This window comes from Coenobita brevimanus, chromosome 69 (genome assembly GCF_032717465.1).
Source record: "Coenobita brevimanus isolate Jiangsu-jjx chromosome 69, ASM3271746v2, whole genome shotgun sequence".
Taxonomy (NCBI): domain Eukaryota; kingdom Metazoa; phylum Arthropoda; class Malacostraca; order Decapoda; family Coenobitidae; genus Coenobita; species Coenobita brevimanus.
The window spans coordinates 27,769,272-27,792,286 of NC_137022.1; the positions used below are offsets into that span (position 1 = coordinate 27,769,272).

At 40.0% G+C, this 23,015-nt stretch overlaps 2 protein-coding genes across 2 annotated transcripts in view; one reads left to right on the forward strand and one right to left on the reverse strand.

Moving 5' to 3' along the window:
- Positions 1-17,785, reverse strand: geminin (geminin DNA replication inhibitor). Its single transcript, XM_080277368.1, has 5 exons — positions 17,672-17,785; positions 4,437-4,564; positions 2,075-2,244; positions 1,287-1,480; positions 1-81 (listed from the first exon to the last, which is right to left on the reverse strand). Exons 2-5 carry the CDS (start codon positions 4,559-4,561, stop codon positions 1-3), a joined length of 570 nt encoding a protein of 189 aa, XP_080133494.1. The 5' UTR covers positions 4,562-4,564; positions 17,672-17,785.
- LOC145406214 (ubiquitin-protein ligase E3C) overlaps positions 6,434-23,015 on the forward strand; it is a 22,156-nt gene continuing 5,574 nt past the window's right edge. Inside the window, exons 1-16 of the mRNA XM_080277420.1 lie at positions 6,434-6,458; positions 10,622-10,775; positions 10,886-11,095; positions 12,412-12,568; positions 12,808-12,948; positions 13,409-13,562; positions 14,627-14,847; positions 15,358-15,524; positions 17,694-17,851; positions 18,020-18,138; positions 19,785-19,943; positions 20,474-20,664; positions 21,465-21,657; positions 21,820-22,053; positions 22,202-22,446; positions 22,599-22,814. Coding sequence (XP_080133546.1) covers positions 10,647-10,775; positions 10,886-11,095; positions 12,412-12,568; positions 12,808-12,948; positions 13,409-13,562; positions 14,627-14,847; positions 15,358-15,524; positions 17,694-17,851; positions 18,020-18,138; positions 19,785-19,943; positions 20,474-20,664; positions 21,465-21,657; positions 21,820-22,053; positions 22,202-22,446; positions 22,599-22,814 — 2,694 coding nt within the window. The 5' untranslated portion in view covers positions 6,434-6,458; positions 10,622-10,646. The remainder of the gene's footprint in view (positions 6,459-10,621; positions 10,776-10,885; positions 11,096-12,411; positions 12,569-12,807; positions 12,949-13,408; positions 13,563-14,626; positions 14,848-15,357; positions 15,525-17,693; positions 17,852-18,019; positions 18,139-19,784; positions 19,944-20,473; positions 20,665-21,464; positions 21,658-21,819; positions 22,054-22,201; positions 22,447-22,598; positions 22,815-23,015) is intronic.

Below are 23,015 nucleotides of genomic sequence, written 5' to 3' on the forward strand. Positions count from 1 at the left end.
TCACTCAGTCTTTTCTGTATATATGCCATTTTTGCCATCTGTTTTTAGGCTCCCTGCCTCCCCCTCTTCTTGCACAACATCCTGTAAGAGAAAGTTGAACATTATAAACTTCTCCACAATATAATCATTATTTCCATCCCAATTTTCTTCCCAGTATTATACTGAACACAGAGAAGGCATATGTTTATGATAGGATTAATGTGTGTGGTCTGGCAGCAAAAATATGACACACTAAAATTTTGCTCATGGTAGCAATGCATGTGTAATGATAGGTGGATGCTGAGTAAGTGGTTCTGTACCATGTCAGACTGAGACAAGTGTATACATGTCACATCCCCACGTTTGTTCTGTAAGGTATTTGAATGGAAGTAGGGGAGGTCAAAGTGAGTGACAGAAAAGTGAATCCAGTTTTGAACACTGAAACAAAATATTTCAGGTTAGATGCATATAGGTTATACTGTGCTGTTTGCTAACAGCAGCTAAATGAGATCTTTGCGGACTGGTTCTGGGTTTTCTTAATATTTGTGAATGACAGTTAGATAACATAGATAAAATGGTTCAGAAGAGAAGAGCTTCATAAACAGGATCAACCAGTGTTGACAGCACTAACTACAAAAGTTAGTAATACTTCTTCTAACACTTTCCACCATATAAGGCAAAACCACTACCATGATCACTAATTCATCCATCTACCATCAAATCCTTTAATGCCTCTTTCACTGGAGTGTGTGGGCCCTGGGCTAGGTTGCTCGGTCGACACGTAAGGCTAGAGTTACCGGTCATTCTGTTCCGAGCAGCACTTTGTGAGTAAATAGCCCCTATCATATGGACTTAGATCCATATGGGTCACACATACCTAGAGCACCTTCACCCATAGTAATTAGCAGCGCTATTGCTAGAAATAAATTTTCCTCCATAGTTTGCTAATGAATTGTAATTTTTTAAAAGTATTAGGTACAGCACTTGAATGCAGTAGTGGGAAGTTCACAGTCACAACCTTCATCCACTGCACTAATGCAGCTCCACTCAACAAACCCTTTGGGTATGTTTTCCACACATAAAGTAATTCATTCCACTTTCTCTGACTACATTTTTGTCATTTTTGCACATACATTTAAGTTAACTCCTATGCTAGCAAGAAATCAGAAACTTAACGAATAAGCAGTTTACTGCACTAGCATCCATAGTGTTTATACAGTGCACTGAGCATGCAAAACAAAAATACCTAGACCACAGAAGAAAAAAATGTAGCTTTCAGTCATTATGTTCTAGCTTCAAGTAACTACCTGCACAAGAAGTGCCAGTTGCTTGGCTTCATCCACCATCTCCTCCAATAACTTGTTCTCCTCCTTTAGCTTAGACACCTCCACCTGAAGACATTTATTCTCAGAGTGCAGCTTTTCATTCTCCTCTAGTGCTTCCTCAAGAGCCTCACGTCTCTTCTCTGCCAAGCCCTTCCAGTACTCAGGAGGAGGGGTTTCTGCATGAAAGATGTTAGGGGTTTACAAAATTTAATCCAGGGACATCTTTTTCCAACTGACTCTTGTTTTTATTAAATGAGTTTGTTCTGCTCAGGGTAGCCCCCTAATGGACAAGTTAATGAAGGCTATATATATCTTACTCCTCCAGTATGATGTCACTCTGAACCTCAATAAAATACCTGTTGAGACAGCAAGACTAATATATAAAATACATCAGCAGTCTGATGGGGTTGAGTCAGTTGGACATTTAAGCTTCCCACATACATATTTTATAAGGTTATAAAAATTATAAGGTACGGTACAGTGCACTACATCAGACGTGAGTTAAAATACTGTACCGGTATTGTTGATATCTAGATTATCAATACAGTACAGTACTGAAAATACTAGTGATCATCATATGTGCTTTTTCAGTTACTTGAGTTATTTGGCTAAGAATCTCAGTTATCTGAGATTCTTAGCCATAGTAGACTCAGCTAAGGTGTGAACATAACTGATATCAGAGCATCAAAACTATGCAAGTTACAGATTTAGGTATCATACACAGTTACCAAGAAGTAATCTCTGGTCTACTGCTTATATAAGCTACTCACCACAAGTCAACATGTCAATAACATCAGGAGTCTGTGGTGATGAGGTAGGTAAACTGATAGAAGAATCTGTCTGGACTTCAACAGAAGCAAAAGTCTTAGGTTTCTTGATGACTGGATCTTCATATATTCCATCTCGTCGCTTTGACTTAGCACTGTTTAGGTTTTCATTACTGTAAAGAGAAACAGTAATTTCTGAGGGTACAATTTCCAAATGCACGTTTGCACTTACAAATAAACTGTTACGGTACTTCAAGACTGACAACTGAATGATATACTATAATCTAACCAAGACTCATTCATTCACAAATGGAAAGTTCTATGACATACAACATGACTACAAATACTCTTCTGAATGTCATGATAACCACTAGATAAAGTGTGTGTGAACAGTTGCTATAGCCTGTAATGTATAAATAAAAAATATGAGCACATGATATATCTACATGGATCTTGACATCATTAGCATCTGAAAGTGTAAAAGTATAATTAATCTGTTGAGCAAGCATGCACCCCACATTTGTATACCCAGTACTCAAAATTAGGCACTGTTGATTGTACTGTAATTCACATTTCATGCTTTAGGCTGTAATGAACAATACAGCAAATCCTTGTTATATGCTGTCCCATTTTAAATTTCTTTTAGTACAATGAGTGCAAAGGAGTACAAATGAAAGCTAACAGCAACAAACCTTACTGTTCTTTCAAGGCTGTTTGCAACAAAAAAAACTATGACATTATATCTAAATCTATTTGCTGATGATAAGGATACTAATGCAAGAAAGCTCCCCACACTGCCCACCGAATCCTCCAGCCAAAGCCATCAGAAAAGTGCTAAGGATCCTCATGCAGCATAGAGATACTGCCATCAAATTCATGGTAGCTTGCATTAAAATTACAATGGAAGTTCCAATACTATCTATAAAGCTGATCTGCAAGTTATCCTTACTTTTCAGGATGGTACCAACTGAATGAAAAATGTTTTATACTGATCTATATATATATATATATATATATATATATATATATTATGTATGGAGCCTCTGTGGTACAGTGGTAAAGTGTGCGTTTTTGTACACTGAAGAATGAGGGTTTGCGCCCCACCAGGGTAATAAACTTTGGGAGCATTCTTCTGGCCATGTACTGCATTGGCAGACATCAGGGGTGTTGTGGCTGAACCAGTGTTGCATACTGAAAAGTATGTTTGCACCCAGTTGGCTTGCGCAGGCCAATTACACTTGGTTCACAGACTACACACACATCCAAAGCCACTCCAACACTACAATACACTTACAAGCACTTCTCACCCTACATACAATCTCTACCTGACAGTCTAAGCCACTTGGTAGAGATACATTGGCTGTATTGTCCCCGCTTTGGTTGGGATAGGCCGGTCCTGCAGTGGACACTCAATCAGCTAATGAGATGAGATACATATATATATATACCTCACTCTACAACCATATGCTTTAATCCCACAGGGAGTGGCTATACCAGTCTATGAATTGCCTCCATGTCACCCTATACTCTGCCATGAGTTTTCCTCTCTCCAACTCACACCTCCTCATTCATATGCCTCTCCACCCTATCCTCTCTCTCATCAGAATACTGTACCGTATATCCCTTAGGGCGCATCCACACATGCGCTGAAACAAGTGTTGGCAACATGTAAGCAACATAGTAACGAACATACTGCAAACATGTTGGGAACAGCAGCGTCCTGATCATGTTGGCAACATCACGATGAAGTCTCAGATGCCTCGTATGGACACACTTATCCCATCGCCTCTGCTGGCAGTGATCGAAGCTGAACTGAAACATGTTTGCACACATCTGTCCAAATACTGCTGCAAACATGTTCCCAAACATGTTGCCAGCTATGGTGCCAACATATGTTCGAGTACACGTGTGGACACGCCCTTACAAGGACTGTGTATAACTGTTTAACAACATAACTCTACAAAAATAAGACAACCAATGGACATCGAGTAATCATTATCCACAAGTCACATGTAATAACGATGTGATGAGAAGGGGTAGACTGAGATGGTTTAGCCATATGGAGAGGATGGAGGATAACAACTGGGTGCAGAGGGAGGAGTGCTGTGAATGTTGAGGGTAAGGTTGCGAGAGGCAGACTGAAAAAGACTTGGAACAAGGTCACAGTGTGTGATCTCTGGGATAAGGGACTGTATAGAGAGACATCTAGAGAACAACCAGTGTGGAGAGCCACCATTAGGTGATGAAGGCTGATGCATGTATGCATGTTGGAACCTATGTACTGTAAATGAAACAAAGCAAACAATAATTAGGAATGGTGGATAAAACACCACTGGACTACAGCTACCAGTACATAGCCATTTACCTTTTCCTCTTCTTGCCTCTGCTGCCTGGGTGGAGCTGAAGACTTCCATTTGGGGTGACTGAAAGGTGTGTCTGATTCTGCATGTTGGGCTGCAGTATACCTAGGCACTTGCGATCTTCCGGCATCACCTGCAATGAAAACCACAATGTACATGGTCTTCTGTGGGCATATAAAAAATTTCTGTACAACTGCTGTTAAATCATTAAAAAAAACTGAGGTATTAAAAAAAAAAAAAAAAAAAAAAAAAAAAAAAAAAATCATCTATCAATGACATCTAGTGTTTTATGAACTTAAAGAAATACTGTACATAAATTTTAAAAATATACCTGACTCTGAGCACAACTAGTCTGCTACTCGAGGCCCAGCAGTCCTCAGATATTTAACAGATAGTGATGCATATCATCAAATGTTATCATTTGAGGGGTTATTTCAAAGTTATCATATCTATCTTAAAATGAACTGACCTTACCTAATATTTAACACAGATGTGGGACAGGACTGGGCTGCTGGAAAATTCCCATCCACTCCTTATTTACCAGTTACTAATCAAAGCAAGCATGGAGGCTCAACATCCACTCTGGGTTCTCTGGCCCCGTGAATGGATGGTGAGCCTCCCTACTTGCTCATCTACTGTAGATATGAGAGACACACAAATTCTTGCCGCAGCCTCCATAAACCCATGCCATCCACAACACTACATGGCAGCACATCCACACACACCAAGGAACATCAAAACAACACCCAGCAAACAATATCATACACAAATACTGTCATCTCTCCCCCCTTTACTGTCCCAAACCAGCTTCCAGAAGCATATCCATACTAAAATCATTCGCCGCTCCATTCAGTCACCCACAGACAACACACAACTGCATGCACGGCCGCCTGATATCCACCCTTCTGAATCCTACCTCCCTCATGAGGACAGGGTCCACCTGGTCAGGCTGAGATGTGGGCACCATCCACTCCTCATGAAGAGGCTGGATGACTCCATCACTGACACCTATCCAGGATGTAACACAGCACCCCATACTATTAAGCACATTATGGAAAACTGCATTGCACACAATTGCTAGCGCCAGCAACACAACATACACTTCTTGAGAGCTCAGTGGGAAAGCCCGGTCTCAGCTGTGGCCATCCTGGGCTGTTCGGCCAGACTGCCTAAGGAACAACTACTACTACTACTACTACCATCCACTCATTTAATGTACCGGTAGTGCTGCCATCATATGACTCTACACTGAATGAAAAGCCAAATGGTTTACTGTAACTTGAATCGAGTGGTATAATAACTGCAACCAGAGGTGAAATAGGAAGACACCTCATGATGTGGCTTAAACAGAACACAACTTAAAAATGCTCATATACAGCACAAGCTCCTCGACCGTCATGAAACCCATTGCTTAGTTAAAGATGTTAATTAAGAGCTGCAATCATACACTGAATAAGCTTCTCCCAAAAGTATTTTGCGACTGTTTGTACGATATGATAAATTTAAAGGTCCACTGTCTTGAATGTCGACCAGAACATGTAGTTCTACTCTTTTTTAAATTTCACAAAACTCACCAAAATTATCTCTGTAGTCTTTCGAACACTTAGCAGTTGATCAGAATCCTCAAATAACGGCAAATCAAGGATCACAGACTCATGTGTTGAGCCGCCACTCTATCTCTGTTTACTGGAAGTTTAAAGGCTGTGGCGGTAAAGTCCGAAGTACTCTAACTTTTATTTTGTATGCATAAAAAAGTGTCATAATATACAAATTTTGGGTTCTTTTTTTTTTTTTTAGTGTGTATGATATTTGTATATACACAAGAGCTATATAGCAATCATGTTACTTGTAATTTTTTTTTTACATAATAGCGTTCCTTTGCGTATGAGGAAACAGTGTTTCTCAATGTGGATGACATAATTAAAGAATAAATCTGTGATATCTCCTTAAAATTAATAGTCTAAAGTATGTAGATAACTTGCACAGAAAAACAAATGTTGGTGGCGGAGTTGTCATGTCATGTTAAGGTAATCTTTTGTTCAACGTATTATTTGCCATTTTCCACCTTCCTGTTCACCACGTGGCGATGTAGTTTATAAAAGTAATTGTTTAGTGTTGTTTCAGTTTAAAACCGATTTTACAATGTACTTGATCACTGGGAAAACTGCGAATGAAGATAGTGGGCGAAGTTTGCCTTATTCAGCTGTAGCCTAACCAAAAATGTTCCCTCATTTACAGCAAATATAAAAGAGTTAGGGCCCATGAGTCCTTGGTGACTGTTGCTGAAGGTTTTTAACTATTCCTCATGTATTTCCTGAATTTCTGAGACGTAGAATATAAAGACGAAGTTTCTGGAAGTAAAGTTCTGCCTATGTTCAACGCAACAAGGTATTGCATTGTTTAGAAAAGCCTTCGTTTGTAACCTTTTCCTTGTGTTCATTTTGTTCCGAAGTTGACAATAAGCATTCAGTTAAAGTAATCTTTCATGTTCCCATTTCTGAAGTAACTAAGATAATATTACGGTACTTGTTACAGTTCCGTAGTTAGCTGTATAAGACGCAGAGCTTTTCCTGAAGTTGTAAGTTATATCCCTGCTGATCTTTTCCTCAAGTTTACATCACCCAATTGTACCTGAACTTTTGGGACCTATCTCTGCATGTACAGTATCTGGATTTTTTTTTTTTCCAAGGGGTAAAAAAAAAAAAAAAAAGATCCATTAATACTTGTGTGTAAATACAACTTACTATAATTGGAGATTGTATAGTACAGGTATTATTCAGTATTCCAGCATATGATGTGGGAAATCATGACATAGGGTACTTTTGTATGTGGATACTGACCTGGATTACAAAAGAAATGGACATAGAAAATTGTAGATTTCAGTTTGAACCAGTGGCATAGCCAGAGGGAGGCCAAGGTGGCACTGGCCACCTCAGATTATGGGGAAAATTCATGGACATACCTGAATAAGTTCTTGGGCCACCTCATAATTTGTCTTTGCAATCCCATGGCCACTCCCATATTAAAATCCTAAAATTAGCCATGCCCCAGTTATGATGTCATGTACTGTATAAAACAATCTCATCAAACAGACTCACCAGATATAGGAAGTGGATGTGCATCATTTAAATGTACATGGATTTTTGTGAGTAGCCTAACCTGACCTCAGTTCACAATATGAGTTAACCTTGTTATGAGGAACACACTGAGGTGGTTTGGCCATGTGGAGAGGATGGAGGGTGAAAGACTGACGAAGAGAGTGTATGTGAGTGAGGTGGAGGGGGGAAGAGGGAGGGGGAGGCCGAGGATGAGATGGAGGGATGGGGTGGAGAGGTATAAGAGAGAGGGAGGTGTGAGTTGGGAGCAGGGCAGTGAAATGGCGGGGGACAGGGCAACTTGGAGGCGATTTGTTTGTGGCCACCCCAAACGGGATTGCGGCGTCTGGCAATAGATAGATAGATAGACTACTATGCCTAATTAATTTAAACATGGTTAACTACGTAGCCCTAAAATAATGTTAGTTCACTACCTAATCTAACCTAGTTCACAGCATAGCATAATGTATCAGACCTAACCCAGTTAACATCACCTAACCTAACCTCTGGTAATATCCTGGCAGAAATACGTACATTCCTGGAAAAAAACACATACCTACCAGTAGCTGTGTGATACACTTTAACAGTAAAAAATTCATATCAATTTTATAATTAAAATAAGCAACCTCATGCACATTATTATCCCCTGAAGCCTTTGCCCAGTCAGACACGTAAAAAAAAAAAAAAAAAAAAAGGTCGTAGAAAATATTTTCAAGGTACTGTACAATTTTCATTAGTGCAGATGTCATGTACAGTATTTTATTTTTCCATCACACTTTCATGTCCCTCAGGAACACGGTACAGTATCCATCACGGTATCACAAAAAAAACAGATTTAGGTTCAATACTGTATGGTATAAAATTGTTGCTGATACAGTGAGCTTATTGTCAGTCTGTCTGTCTATTGCCAGACATCCCTTAAGGGGTGGCTTCAAACAAATCGCCTCCATTTCGCCCTTTCCAGTGCCATTTCACTGCCTTGCTCCTGGCTCACCCCCCCCCCTCTCTCATATACCTCTCCACTCCATCCCTTCATCTCATCCTCAGACTCCCCCTCCAACTCACTCACATACACTCTCCTCATTAGTCTTTCACCCTCCATCCTCTCCACATGGCCAAACCACCTCACTGTATTTCTCCTAATGCTTTCTATCACATCTACATCCACACCACAACGTTCCTTCACTTCTTTTTTTGTCAGTCAGTCACTCCACATAACTCCACATGCTTCTCTCAAATAACTCATTTCCGCTACTCTCTCTCTTGACTTGTGTCCTTCCAACAAGGTCCAAGCTTCACTTCCATGCATTAGAGTTAGTATCACAATACTGTCATGCAGTGACTTTTTTACTTCCATCCTCACTTCCTTGCTCCCTATCATTGCATTCAAAGAACCAGCGACCTTTCTTCCTTGTTGTACCCTTTCAAGCACTTCACCCTCTTAACGTCCATCCTTACTCATCACACTACCCAGGTACATAAATGCACTCACATTTTCCATTTCCTTGTTATCCACTCTCACTGTACATTGAGTGACTTCATTTCTCACAAAGACAATAACTTTACTCTTCCGTACATTCACCTTTAGATTCGGTTTCTAACACACTCCCATATTCACTCAGCAAGCCTTGCAGTTCCCCTTCATTTCACTTAACACTGCAGAATTATATGCAAACAACAATATGGGAGTTTCCAAACACAGCCCTCTCTCAGTAGGGTCACTCCAACTTCCACTGCCCTACATTGTGCCTCTTTTATAAGCCGATCCATATGCAGATTGAACAACCATGGGGACTTGACACATCTTTGTTTCAATCCAACATTCAAAGATAAAAATTCACTCTTCACTATCCACACGCACTGCAGCCTTAGCCTCCCCGTACAAACTCTTCACGACATTCAGCAACTTCTCATTTACTCCATATGCTCTTATTACATTCCACATTCCTTGTCTATCCACCCTGTCTTATGCTTTCTCCAAATCCATGATGGCTGCATACAACTTCTTTCCTTTCTCTAGAAACTTTTCTACAAAGGCCTAAGAATGAATATCTGAACTACACAACCTCTTCCCTTCCTAAATCCTCCCTGTTCTCCAACTACTGTAATTCCTCTGTTATTTCCCTAACTCTGTCAAATAAGTATCCTACCATCCACTTTTCCTACTACACTAAGAAGACAAAAGCCCATATGATTACCACATACTTCTTTTTCCCCTTTTCCTTTGATCAAGGGAATACTTATACCCCACACACTTCTTTTTCCTCTTTTCCTTTGTATAAGGGAATAATTATACCTGACTTCCAGTCCTCCGGGACTCTACCTTCCTCCCAGGCCAATCTGCACATCTTCCATATCCATTCTAATACCAACTCTCCCCCATGCTTCAGCATTTCACCACACATTCCATCATTTCCTGTGGCTTTCCCCATTTTGACTTTCTTCACTACTTCCACTACTTCCATCCTACTGATTTTGTCCTCTCTTCTCACCTATCTCCTTCTCCCAGTCATTCCCCAGCCATTTATGCTTGCATTACTTTCATTCTCTGTGTTCAACAGTTCCTTAAAGTGTTCTCTCCATCTGCTCGCTTTTTCTCTCTTCTCCGCAAGCAATCATCCATTTTTATCTTTCACTCCCGACTTACTTATTACCCAGTCTAACTCTCTTTACCTCTATCCAGAACATTTTCTTACATTCCCTCCACTTTACACTCAGATTTCTTCCAAATTCCTCATCCAGTCTCTTCATACTCTGTCTCTAACTAATCATTTCACCTCTCACTTCCTCTCTACATATAACTCTCTCTTCCATCTCTCAGCTTCTTCCATGCCCCTGTTTCTCATCCACTCACTATATGCTTTCTTCTTTTGTGCCACAGCCTGTCTTGCCTCTTCATTCCACTATGCTGTTCCTTGCACCCACTTTCATCTTCTCTTCACCCTACACACCACCTCACATCCTGCACAGATTTCTTTTGTGAATATCTTGCACACACCTTCCATGTCCCCCATCTACTCCAAATCATATTTACCCAGTTGCTTCTCCACTTTTATATTCTGCCTTATTGTGCTAACACTATTTACTGATGATAGGTTATTGCGAGTAAAGTAAGCAGCCATGATGTGGAGCTTTGAGGGGGACTACCGGAGGAAACCCCAGCAGAGGTTGGGTGGAGCCAGCCGGACACGCAACATTGAGCGGTCAGACCTTCTTAACCAACTAAAGAATGACCGCGAGGAGAGAGAGGTTGGTGATAGTATTTTTATTAGCATTACTTTGTTTGATGACTAACCGTACTAAATTATGAGAGCTGTATTCAAAAGTTACATAGATTATAACTTGGTTTGTTTTTGCAGCGACAGCGGCAGAGAGAGGCTGCCGCAGTGACCATACAGGCATGGACCCGAGGAGTAATGAGCCAGCGTGACACCCACCGCCAATTCCGCCAGCAGTGTGATGAACTTTTGACCTCAGCTAAGGTTGCAGGCATCACTGAAGCCACTGCCACCAGGATGATTGCTCTTCTGGCCAGAATATTTAACCCAAGGGAAGATGGTGAAAGACTGGTAAGAAATCATATGTGGAGTTAGCTTCTTCAGGTACCATATTTAGTTTCAGGTGACTGAAATATATTATCAGTTTATATAGTACATAGGCCTCTGCCTTAAAAATTTCAATTTTTACCAAAGGTTCATTCATTGTAAGCAAGGTTGTGGAGTCGTCTGTTTTTGGTCGGAGTCAGAGGTGGTAAAATTCCCACAACTCCGACTCTGAGCTTTTTGGTTCTGAAGTGGTGTCGGTCGTATCTTTTCAGTACTTTATTCGGTTTGTTTTACAACCTCGTACTGTATAACGATTTATTTGGTATTATGCAAGCACTAGAAGTAGAGAATTTAAAATAAAGATTTAAGAATTGCTTATGTCAAAATTCATGAACATTATTCATTACCTGCATCATGTCCATGTGCTGTATTATCAGTACAGCAAATACTTAAATTAGAGTCCTACTTGTAAAATTTCTGGAGTCGGAGTCAAAATCGGGGAAAATTATCACTGACTCCACAACTGTGATTGTAAGAGGAAACAATTAGGCCATTCCAGGTGTAGCCTCACTCTCATTATGTCTAGTGATGAACAGATTGGTCCAAGTTTTAACACCATTTAGAATAACTGGAATGGCATTATAGACCACTTCCAACACAAGTAAGGCATTCACTATAACTAACCGTAGATGTCTTAAAAATTTTTAACTGTTACTACAACAGAATGTTCAACACCCAACTTTTGAGAAGCCATCTTACGTATTGAGTAATATTTTTGTGTGATATGGTTAAGTTGCTTTGTGTTTCCCAGTATAGTACTGCTCTTCTTCCTTAACTCCAAGGAGATTTGGTCATTTGTGATTTTATGTTTTGCTCACGTAATGCCACTCAGGGATGAGTGAGGCTGGTCACTCTCATCTTAAATGCCAGCACCAACTTGCATAGCCCCGGGCTTCCATGCTCCTCATGGGGCGACATAGGATTGGATGATGGGTGGATGGATGGTTATAAACATAGGTGATCTAATTTAAGATCGTGGATAATTGGATAAGGATGATGGTGATGAGGACACTTGACAGCAAACCAAATCATCCACATCTCTGTTTCCCTAACTTCCCATTCTCTTCCTTGCCATGACAGTCTCTAAGAGTTGCACTCTCTCCATGCACATTAGATCATCTACCGGTAACATTTCTTGTAGTTGATATCTCCTCTCCATGTGTCATTTCTGTTATAACCTCCACCTCTCACTACATCATGCTTTTTTGACATCTTCTTCTAGCAGTGGTGAGACTACTGGTAAGATAAACTTAGTCACTCATACAGTACTTATTGTCCAGCTGACAGTATGCCAGCTGATCATCCGTGAACAGCAGCAGCTGGCAGAATGGATTTGTGGTTCTCTGCCACGATGGACTCATCTGTTACCCCGCCTGGCCAGCATGGCTCTCAGAGCCATTACCTACCCTCTTACCACCACTACAAGGACTTCACAAGGTACATACCCAATTGGAATAGTTTATCACTCCATTTGTATTTGCTCTTATTAGTAGATAGAAACAGTATGTATAATTAACCACTGACTGAAACCTGTTTTTATCATGCAGTTAGCTGCTGTTATTTACTTTGATAGGTACTGGTACCTGCCTAGTTGATTAGAACTGAATGATGTTAATACCATAAGTCACAGAGAAAAAATTGAATGATATGTTGATAATAATGGTGTTCCTCTGTAGGTGTTGGTGGTTTGGCACCTCTTGCACCAGCCCTTCGCCTTCTAGAGATCATCTTGAACCCTGACACGTGGACCACTAAGTTCTCACATGACCACCACCAGGTCTTCCTCACAGCATTGTATTCATATCTCATCAGCAATGGTGGGTGTTCTTGACCACTCCTTCGTTCATGGTACCTTGTACCGAGGCTGATCAGCAGTTTTTTAGTTATTAGCTAGCTTTTGTTATGATCTTGCTGCTGCAAATAATGAAAACAAGTTGAGAGATGAGAAAGATATGAAAGTTCATAATTAAGAGGCTTCTAAGAGGAACCAGTATAATACAAAGCTGACTTCTGTATATAACTACTGGTATGTAGATTTTGTAACATTGATAAAGAAGTTGAGGATAGAAATGGGGTTCCATTCCATGTTTGTGTGTGTAATTAGTGTACTGGTAAAAGAAAGTCGGTTAGTGAAGGTCAAAGTAATGCTGCCCTTCCTCAGAGTTTGTCATTGTATTTAAAGTATTTTTTAATCTCTGTGAACAACCCATTTTAGGTAAATGTACAAAGGTCTTTCTTTGTTTATTCAGTGTAGCTCTTTATTGATCACTATTACAGGTTACTATCAACAAATAGTACACCTACTGGTTACTCGGGTACCAGAAGTGTACGACTCCAGTGAGACGCCCCCTACACCCCTGGCAGAGTCTCTTTTTCACCTTCTCATGAAGCCTCTTTCATTTGCATCCTCACTCTCAGACTCATCTTTACTGTAAGTACTGTGAAGGGCATACCTGGTACTGTATCCTTTTAGTGTTGTTGTCAGGATGGACCATTAGGCACCAACACTTTACATGGTAAACTTTCATGTTTCTTCAGTAAAATGTACCAGAAAATATTGATATGATTTGTTATGTAGCAAAAGACTTTTGTTTAATGCCAGACTGTATGAGTTATTGAGAATGAAAGTACTTTTTTTTTTTAATTTTTCTCATCCAGTTCTCATCTGAGCAAACGTTGGGCCAGTATCACAGTGAAATCATTTTTATTTTTTTCTACAAAGATGTTAATGGTCTAATATCACAGTAAAAACATGGTATTTCTGTTTTTTGAACAAGCATATTGACCATTGGACATTGGGGTGGTTGCCCTGTGGCAGATAAATCATCTGGTGTTAGCCAGAATAAAATTGTCAGCCATTATTTAAGAGCTAATTGGGATGGTTTCTTTATCCTTGGGCAATGGGAGGTTTTGTAATTATTTATCATTGTCACTCTCATCTTAAATGTCAGGACCAAATTGCCTAGCCCCGGGCTTCAGCGCTTCTCATGGGGCAATGTAGGACCGGATGATGGATGGATGGATGAACAACATGAGCTTTCCCTTTGTTGAGTAACATCATTTGATGCTGGCCAGAGTAAAATATGCAAGTTGTTGACAGTCTGTTGAGGGCTGATGGAGGCCACTACATTCACTTTTTATATGATGCTGAAACAGATGTGGCATGCAAGCACTGCTGAATTGAGTGGCAGAAAGTTAACATCCATCCATCCATCCATCCATCATCCAATCCTACATTGCCCCATGAGGAGCGTAGGAGCCCGGGGCTAGGCAGTTGGTCCTTACATTCAAGGTAAACGTGCAGCTGAAACTAGGAAGCAGTAATAAGAACTGTATCACTGGATAAAGGGATCAACACTGGATACTGGATTGACATGATGGTGGTTATAAGGCTATAATAGTTTGATCTTTCAAAGACTACAGATACAAACTTTTTCTCATTGTTCACATGACTGCACAAACACTTGATAACTGGAGTATGTGGTTTATTTACAGGTGCCAGGTGGTAGAAAATGTGTGCCAAGAAGTGCTGGGAAGTGCAGTCCACAGTCAAGTATGTAATTACGTGCTGCCGTGCTTGGCTACCTCCACTCACTACCGGCTCCCCATGGACCGTGTGGTGGCCGTCTTAGGTACCCGCACTTCGCCTCTCCTTCAGGCCTGTCCTGCCCCGGCACTTTTGTACTCACTCCTCACACTTGTTCGCTCAAACACAGGTAAATATTGATTCTTATTTTATGGTCTTATACAGACAACCTTCATTATAAATATAGGGATGTGTTACAAAATATCATTCTGTTTTCCATACACTGGCAGTATATTTTGGGGAGTATTGGTAAATCTGCTGTGTATGTAGCAGATGGAACCATTACTGGGAATTTTCTGTATTTACATGGATTCCCTGTACATAATAAGCTGCAGCATGAGTCTCAGAGTAAGAATAGGAAAAGTGTGAAAAATTTATGAGATACAGTTTGGATTCATGCTAATTAGGGGTGCAATAGATGTTCTTTTTATAGGTAGCTGATTACAGAAGGAGTTCTTTGGTAAAAGTAAGAACTTTGCCTAGTTTATGTTGACTTGGAGAAGGCATTTGAGAGTGAAAACTGAGGAGGTGCAGTTTGGACTCTCATTGGGTAAGAATATAGTAGCTACCATGGTAACTGAGTGTAGGGAAAAAATTATACAGTATTTGGAATTTTTAGTTTATATTTCATGTGTTTCAGAATTCAATGATGGACTCTCCTTATGTAACTACCTCCAAGCTATTGGTGAATTGGTGGGAGGGGCAACTTCTTTCCTAACAGTTCATGATGATGATAGTGATTCTGATTCTGATGATGATGATGAAGCAATGGATTCCTCAAAGCCTGTTGATCCCGTATTAAGTAAGGTATGTGTTTTGGACTTTGAGGGAAAGCTGCTGTTATAGATTGGTAGTAATATACACATTAGATGATAGTCAAGAATTGTGGAGATGTATATGTTACAGTGGCATACTACAATATCTGTATTATTCACATCATTATTGTAGTAAACCATAAGCTGTCTCTTGAATTAGAGAAATGTAGGCAAGGAAAAGTTGTGCTGAGATTGTTTAACCTTTTAATAGCCGTGACTTAAGACTCAGTGACACCACGGGTAACTCAGCTCATGAATCAGAGCACCAAAGTTCACTCTAAAAGTTTGACAATTCCTTCTTGAGTTTAGGTGCAAATTGGTTTAGTTTCAAGCCTGCATTTGTTCTGTGTATTTAAAGAAGAGTAATTTAGTCACATCAAGCTGAAGCCACCATACCATTGGTCTTAAAGGGCACCATGATCACCCTTGATTAAATCTGCATTTTTTTTTTTCTTTTCTCAAGTTAATTGCAACAACTCCCAGATGCTGAGTTGGTGAGAACTATATTGAGTTATAGTAAAGAAACTGTATGCCTTCATGTTGGCAGGACAGTGTTAAGAACTTAAATTTATACAAGGGTTTATTGGTCTCTATAAAGTGATACAGTACTGTATTTAGAAAATGAATGACCATGCTTTGGCATGGTACTCAGGTACATCAGCAAAAATATGCTTTTATCCATTCATCCATCATCCAATCCTTCATTGCCCCATGAGGAGCACAGGAGCCTGGGGCCAGGCAGTTGGTCCCGACATTTAAGATGAGAGTGACCAGCCTCACTCATCCCTGAGTGGCATTACATGAGCAGTCAACCCCAACCACCCCTTAGATATAAACCTTCACCGGCTCAATCCGATTGGAGTGCAATAATTACCCACTAAACCACCAGGCACCAAAATTTGGTTATATGGTTGGCACCCAGCATAGTAAATGCTTTATCTTCTTATATTTTGTTTTACTTAACCCGCTGCGTCCCGTTGACGTATATATACGTCCAAACGTTTTGTCACTGTGAGTCCCTTTGACGTATATAAACGCACTGCAGTTGCAAGGTCTGTCATTTGCACATTTTTGAAATTTCGCATATGATTTTGGTATGTATACACGGGACACCTTCCTCTACAAAATGCCAGGCAGGGACAATGCCTTACCCAGCATGACCTCCCCCTCCCCTCCCGCACGCCATTGTCTCGGCAATTCTCCTGTTACCAGTGACCTGATCCAGTAAAGACATGTCATGCCACGGTATGAAATTCCCCAATCGATGACAATGTGCAGGACAAAGTTTACATAGCATTAGGAACAAACAGTCAGAAATGATGAGCAGGTAATGTCGCCAAAAAAAGTCAGATATGTTGATGTGTATGGTAAGTGAAACAATGCTTATATTGCCTATATTACTGTGTGAAAACCAATATACTCTCGTACTACATATAAATTCGTACCAAATAAATATATAAATACCGTTTATGAGTGGTGTGGAATAGTTACCCTCCCATAAAATTTGTTTTCTTTGGAGCCAGCCTGATAGAAAACACAGTACCGTAAGGTAAGGGGAACTGCTACCTATATCCAGTATTTTAAATAGAAAACACAGAAAGGTAAGGGGAACTCCTACCTGTATCCAGTACTTTAAACCTCAGGTGAGCGATTTCTCAATGAAGTTTCGATGTTTCTCACCAAAAGTGGAGATTTGAGCCAAAAAATTTTTTTTCCAAAATTGGTCGGGATTGGGGGGGAGTCAGTGATGGAAAATTGGTCGGGACGAGGCGGGTTAATTATTAATTGGCTTCTAGACATGACAACTAATACTGCAGAAATTACAGCAGGCTTTGCACATGGGAACTGAAGTCGGAATGTGCTATTGCATTTAAGGAATTAAAAAAAATAGGTAACATTAAGTGCTCCATTCCTTATCTGTAATTCACTAAATACAGTATGGTGTCAGTTTTAGTGCTTTCTTCAGCTGAAAAATATGACTATTTTTGTTAGTTTCTTGTGTTATTCAGTTGTTAAAGATTGTAAGACTATGATCCTATTATCAGTCTCATCATCAGCTTGACTACTTTTTTGTGTATGATGATGATAGTCAAGCACGACAGACTCACTGTATGAGAAAGACATGATGTAAGTTCTTACTGTATTTCTATAATTTCTGCAGTTAGCTGAGGAGTGTGTGAGTATTGTGAACAGCACAGAACACGTAGGGTGGCTGCTGAGACACGTGGAGCGACAGGTGTCTCCGGAAGTGCTTCTTCATTTCTCACGCCTCACACACCACCTTCTTACCACCCCTTCCCTTCAGCTCCACCAGTGCAGGTAAATATCTTTAGGATGGCCAAGCCGTTGATAGTTCTTCCTCTTTTGTGTTTTTTCTTTCCTTGTTTTCTAGATCCGTACCTCAGACCATCCGTTGGTAGAGAGCAAGGCCAGAAAGCAAAGTAAATTCATGAAGGTACAGTTCAAAAATTTATATGTATGTTTCAGATTGTTGTATAGTGTAGTTGCACGCCGGCATTTGCTGCGGTCCATGTGGGTGGTGCTCTCAGGCCTTCAACAAGGTGCTCCACTCCCCACATCCACCACCACATCCACACCTGCATTTGGTGGGTCCTGAAGTCCTTGCTATACACTGGTTTTCTCATGATTCATAATGTAAAATTACTGTACATTGATTTTTTTTTTTTTTTTTTTTTTTCCCCAAATGATTCATACATACAATTGCTGTTCAGTTTTTTTTTTTTTTTTTTTTTTTCAAATGATTCATACATAAAATTGCTGTTCACTGATTTTTCGTAATGATTCATACATAAAATTGTTATACAGTATAATGATTTTATTCATACATAAAATGAGGTACATTGATTTTTCCTAATGAGTCACATAAAATTGCTATACACTGATTTATTCTTAGTGATTTGTACATAATCAGTTAATCCATACCATGAGTTGGATTTTTTAATTTTGTGCTGTTAACTCCACATTTAATCCCTGAACATTTGTCTGTTAAGTCCCATTTCTGCCCATAAAGCCAAATTTGCCAGTTCCCTTATTTACCTTTTCATCCATCCATCCATCCATCAACCAATCCTACATTGCCCCATGAGGAGCGTAGGAGCCCGGGGCTAGGCAGTTGGTCCTGACATTTAAGATGAGAGTGACCAGCCTCACTCATCCCCAAGTGGCATTACATGAGCAATCAACCCCAACCATCCCTTGGATATAAACCTTCACCGGCTCAGTCCGATTGGAGCGCAATAATTACCCACTAAACCACCAGGTGCCAAAATTTGGTTATATGGTTACCATCCAGTGTAGTAAATGGATTCCTGGTGCACAGGAAACTCTTTGGCCTGTCACTCAGTGTAGAGTCACCCACAGGCTGAAGGAAGTGGAAAGAATGAAGGAAAGAAAGACAGAAGAGGGAGTGTAAAGTCACCCATAGGCAGAAGGACAGGGAAAGAATGAAGGAAAGAAAGACTGAAGAGAATGGAAGGAAAGAAGGATGGAGAGGAAAGGGCAGACACCCGAGAGCAGCACTACATCGAGTGAGTGGATGGTGAGCGCCCCCACCTAACACAGATTTACCTTTACAGTTGTGTGTATAAAGATGTATAAATTTAGGACAGATCTTGGATTGATGACAAGAACTGGTTGTATTGTACAGTAGTTCTCATTTATGTTGCTGATGTATTCCAAAATATCACAACCCGTTTCAAAAACAGATTCAAGCAGCAAACTAGCTTATAGGTATCAGTGCAATTAAATTTTAGTAGGCAGTTCTGCAAATTACTATGAGCCTAATGTGAAAAGTGAATGTGAAAAAAAACTATACATAACGTGTAATTTCTGTAGTTAAATAAATTCTTTTGATGCTGTTCTTTAAAAAGTACAGCACTAAGTAACCTTGGGTGGGATTCTCAGACGTATTTACGATTGGTTCTTTGTTGTAACCATTTGTTTTGCAGGAAGAACTGGAGACTTGGAAAGTTGCTGCCATATTTTTTCTTTGCCTTTCTGACCAAAACAGCTAACAGCTAAGACAGTTTTCTTCTCATAACCAGGAATTGTTTTTGGCAAAAGAATGCAAGACAAAAAAATTATAATGTTGTTGACCCCCCTGCAAAAACTAATCTGAGATATGCCAGAGAATCCATAGTAAATACCTTTGAGAATCCCACCCCATGGTTGTAAAATGGAGTCTCAAGTTTTGTAATTATATTGTAATTTTACACTATTGCTTGTTGTATAGGAGTGCGAGGAGGACCGCCACTGTTGCAAGTCCTGGCTCGTGGGTCTCCTTTGGCACCCTCTGAGCGGGATACCCTTGTGCCGCTACTTGCCACCTTCTGTGCCACCCTCACTGCTGTTCTCTCTACACTTCATGATTCAGAGTTTCTTGGGCCCAGCAGTAAGTGTGTGTCATTACCAGCATATATAGTATAATCTCTCCACTTTGACTTGGCATAAAACTGCCATCTCCATTTTGAATGCAGAGTTGTAACAAAAGATGAAAATTAAAGTATGGTGATAGTGATGAAGAAGTGAAAAGGATTTAGATTCATAGTATTGTTTTATTCTGTCACTGAGCCACAGAAAATTTGCTGCAAAAAAGATGAAAATCTCCACCGGGACAAAAAATAAGATATGTAGAATTCTTCAGAAGATGAGACATTTGAATATCTTTTGGCATTATTGTTAGTTGAGTATTTTTAAAAAGTTATCACTATTAACTCTTTCCGTCTGATAATTTTAATTGTTATCTTTCTGTTTCTAGATTATTTTTTTTAGCTGAGGAAAGATTTTCAGTTTTGACGGTTTTATTTATTTTTTTTACTATAAGAGTGCTTTCATAAAATTGTGATACTTTAGAATGTGCGTGTGGCTTATAACACTGGCTGCCTGTAACAGCATTTCATCAGTTTCTTCTGGGTCTTACAGATGATAGTGATGAACAGCGGCTTATAGTGGGACAGCATAGCCCTTTCCCATTTTCTGTTGAAGAGTTAGTGAAGATGTCAGCCAGTCTGCGGGATGTTTGTGTGGGGCTGGTAGACCTGGCTCATCCAGATATACGCATCTCAGCCATCACAGATACTTCGTACAAGACCATGTGGGCACATTGCTTTAAGGTATTTTGATCATGCTAACACGACAGGCATGGGAAAGGACAGAGAAGTCCTAACTGGGCCTTCATAAACAGCTTCAAGTACTCTTATATATGCCATGATATATTCCTATGTAAGATAACACCAGAAGTCTTGACACATGCATTTTCCTTTAGCCAAATGAAATTCAGCACATTTTCTTTAAATGGTGTACTCATACATGAGTACTGTGTCCCACTGGGTAACATTTAAGCACAACCTGTATTATCAGATATCCAGAGAAGTGACTTGTGGTGATTGAAGCTAAGGTTGCTTTTATTCATGACAGCAAACCCATAGTTCTTGTGTTCCTCTGTTAAACTGTTGTGCTGAAGGTTCACAAAGATGGCAGTTGTTATCCATAGAATATTCAAATTACTCAGTCCAGATTTCAAGTAACCGGAAGCCTAGATGTATGGATTATTAAATGGTGGGGGGGGGGGAGATCAAATGAGATAGTTGTAGGTGGGTGTTGATAAGTTTGATTGCACTTTGCAAGGCCACTTCTGCACCAAATGGTCCTGGCACAGTCAGTTGTGGGCATAAGTTTTGAATCACTTGTTTTTGGTTTTGTGTTTGCACTTGTTATAGTTTATGTTGTTGTTGTTGTTGTCATTGCTTAACCTTGATCTGCTTGGAGGAAAAGTTAATCATCATTATCAACTGTGTCATCATCATTATCATCATCATCATCATCATCATCATGACCTTTTTCCCCACTTTTTGTTAGTAGTATGGGTAGAGTACACACAGTACTGTAGATTTATGGAATTGTATTTTTCCAGGTATGTGTGGGAGTTCTGCGTCAGATACACTTGCGAGACACTCGACGAATGTTCTGTCCTGAGGGCCATTGGCTGAGCTCTCGCGTGTCACTGCCACTCGGAAATTGCCAAACCACATCCTTTGTCCCCCGTACTGGCAGGAGACAGCGGCGGCTTTTTATGCCCCAACGCTTGCTGACAAGGGATGAACTCGGTAAGTTTATGTATACAGGCAGTCCTCTTTGTAAGAGTAACAACAATAACAACTCACTTTTAGAGTTCTAGTTATAATTGTTTTCTCTGGTAATGTATCCATAGTGTTAAACACTATTAATCTTAATACTGTACTAAAATGAACTTTCTTTCACCTTGACAGAAACTGAGGGACCACCTCTTTCCATCAGTGAGCAGCGTCGAGCCACCATTTTGCAAGAAATTCCATTTGTGATTCCTTTTGAGCAGCGGACTCAGGTGTTCAGCACTCTTGTGGCCAGCAAAAGAAACATGAGTCAGATGCGAGCCGACTTCAATGAAGGACCTATGATCAATGTGACTATCAGGAGAACACACATTTATGAAGATGCATTTGATAAGCTCTCACCAAACAATGGTAAGATAGGACTTTCATAACTTTCTTCATTTTGGTGAAAGAATATATTATTCACAATGTTCTGTGCTGTTCTTATCTACCAGTAAGTAGTATTAGCAAAAACTTGAATCAAGCCTTTAATTAATAGCACTCATATTCTATATTTCAGAACCTGACTTACGTTTGCGCATGAGAGTTCGCCTAATGAATGCTGTGGGATTAAATGAAGTGGGAATAGATGGAGGTGGAATCTTTAGAGAATTTCTCTCCGAACTGTTGAAGACTGCTTTTGATCCCAATCGAGGATTCTTCCTGCTTACTCGGGAGAACACATTGTATCCTAACCCTGGTGCTCATCATATTGCAGAGGACTACCAGAATCACTACTATTTCATTGGACGCATGTTAGGAAAGGTTTGTCACTACCAGAGATCTTGACTATTTGCCAGTTGACATTTTATCGTTTTCACTGTTTGGTAATGGTTTTTTAATAATTACAATAAATGAAGAGATTGATGACTTACGTAGCTTGTCTTGACTGGTGCCTTATTTGTGATTGCCCCTAGGCACTGTATGAGAACCTATTAGTGGAAGTACCACTGGCTGGATTCTTTGTGTCCAAGTTGCTTGGCCGTTCATCATCATCAATAGAATTCCACCACTTGGACTCCCTGGACCCAGAACTCTGCCGCAATCTCCTGTACCTGAAGACCTACCAGCCAGATGTACAAGATCTTGGATTAGATTTCACTGTCCTCACTTCAGACTTGGGACAAAACACTGTAAGTCTCCTTCATAGAGAAATGGTTCTCTGGATGTTGGTATTATGCATTGTTGTTCATCTGAAAGTTTGACTGACATGAGATACTGGAGGGAATAAATTAAAGAAATTGCATGAAAAGGCCTGTGAATGTAAATGTTGAAGGTAAAGTACCAAGAAGTGGAACCAAAAAGACGGGATGAGGTCGTACAAAGTGACTTCA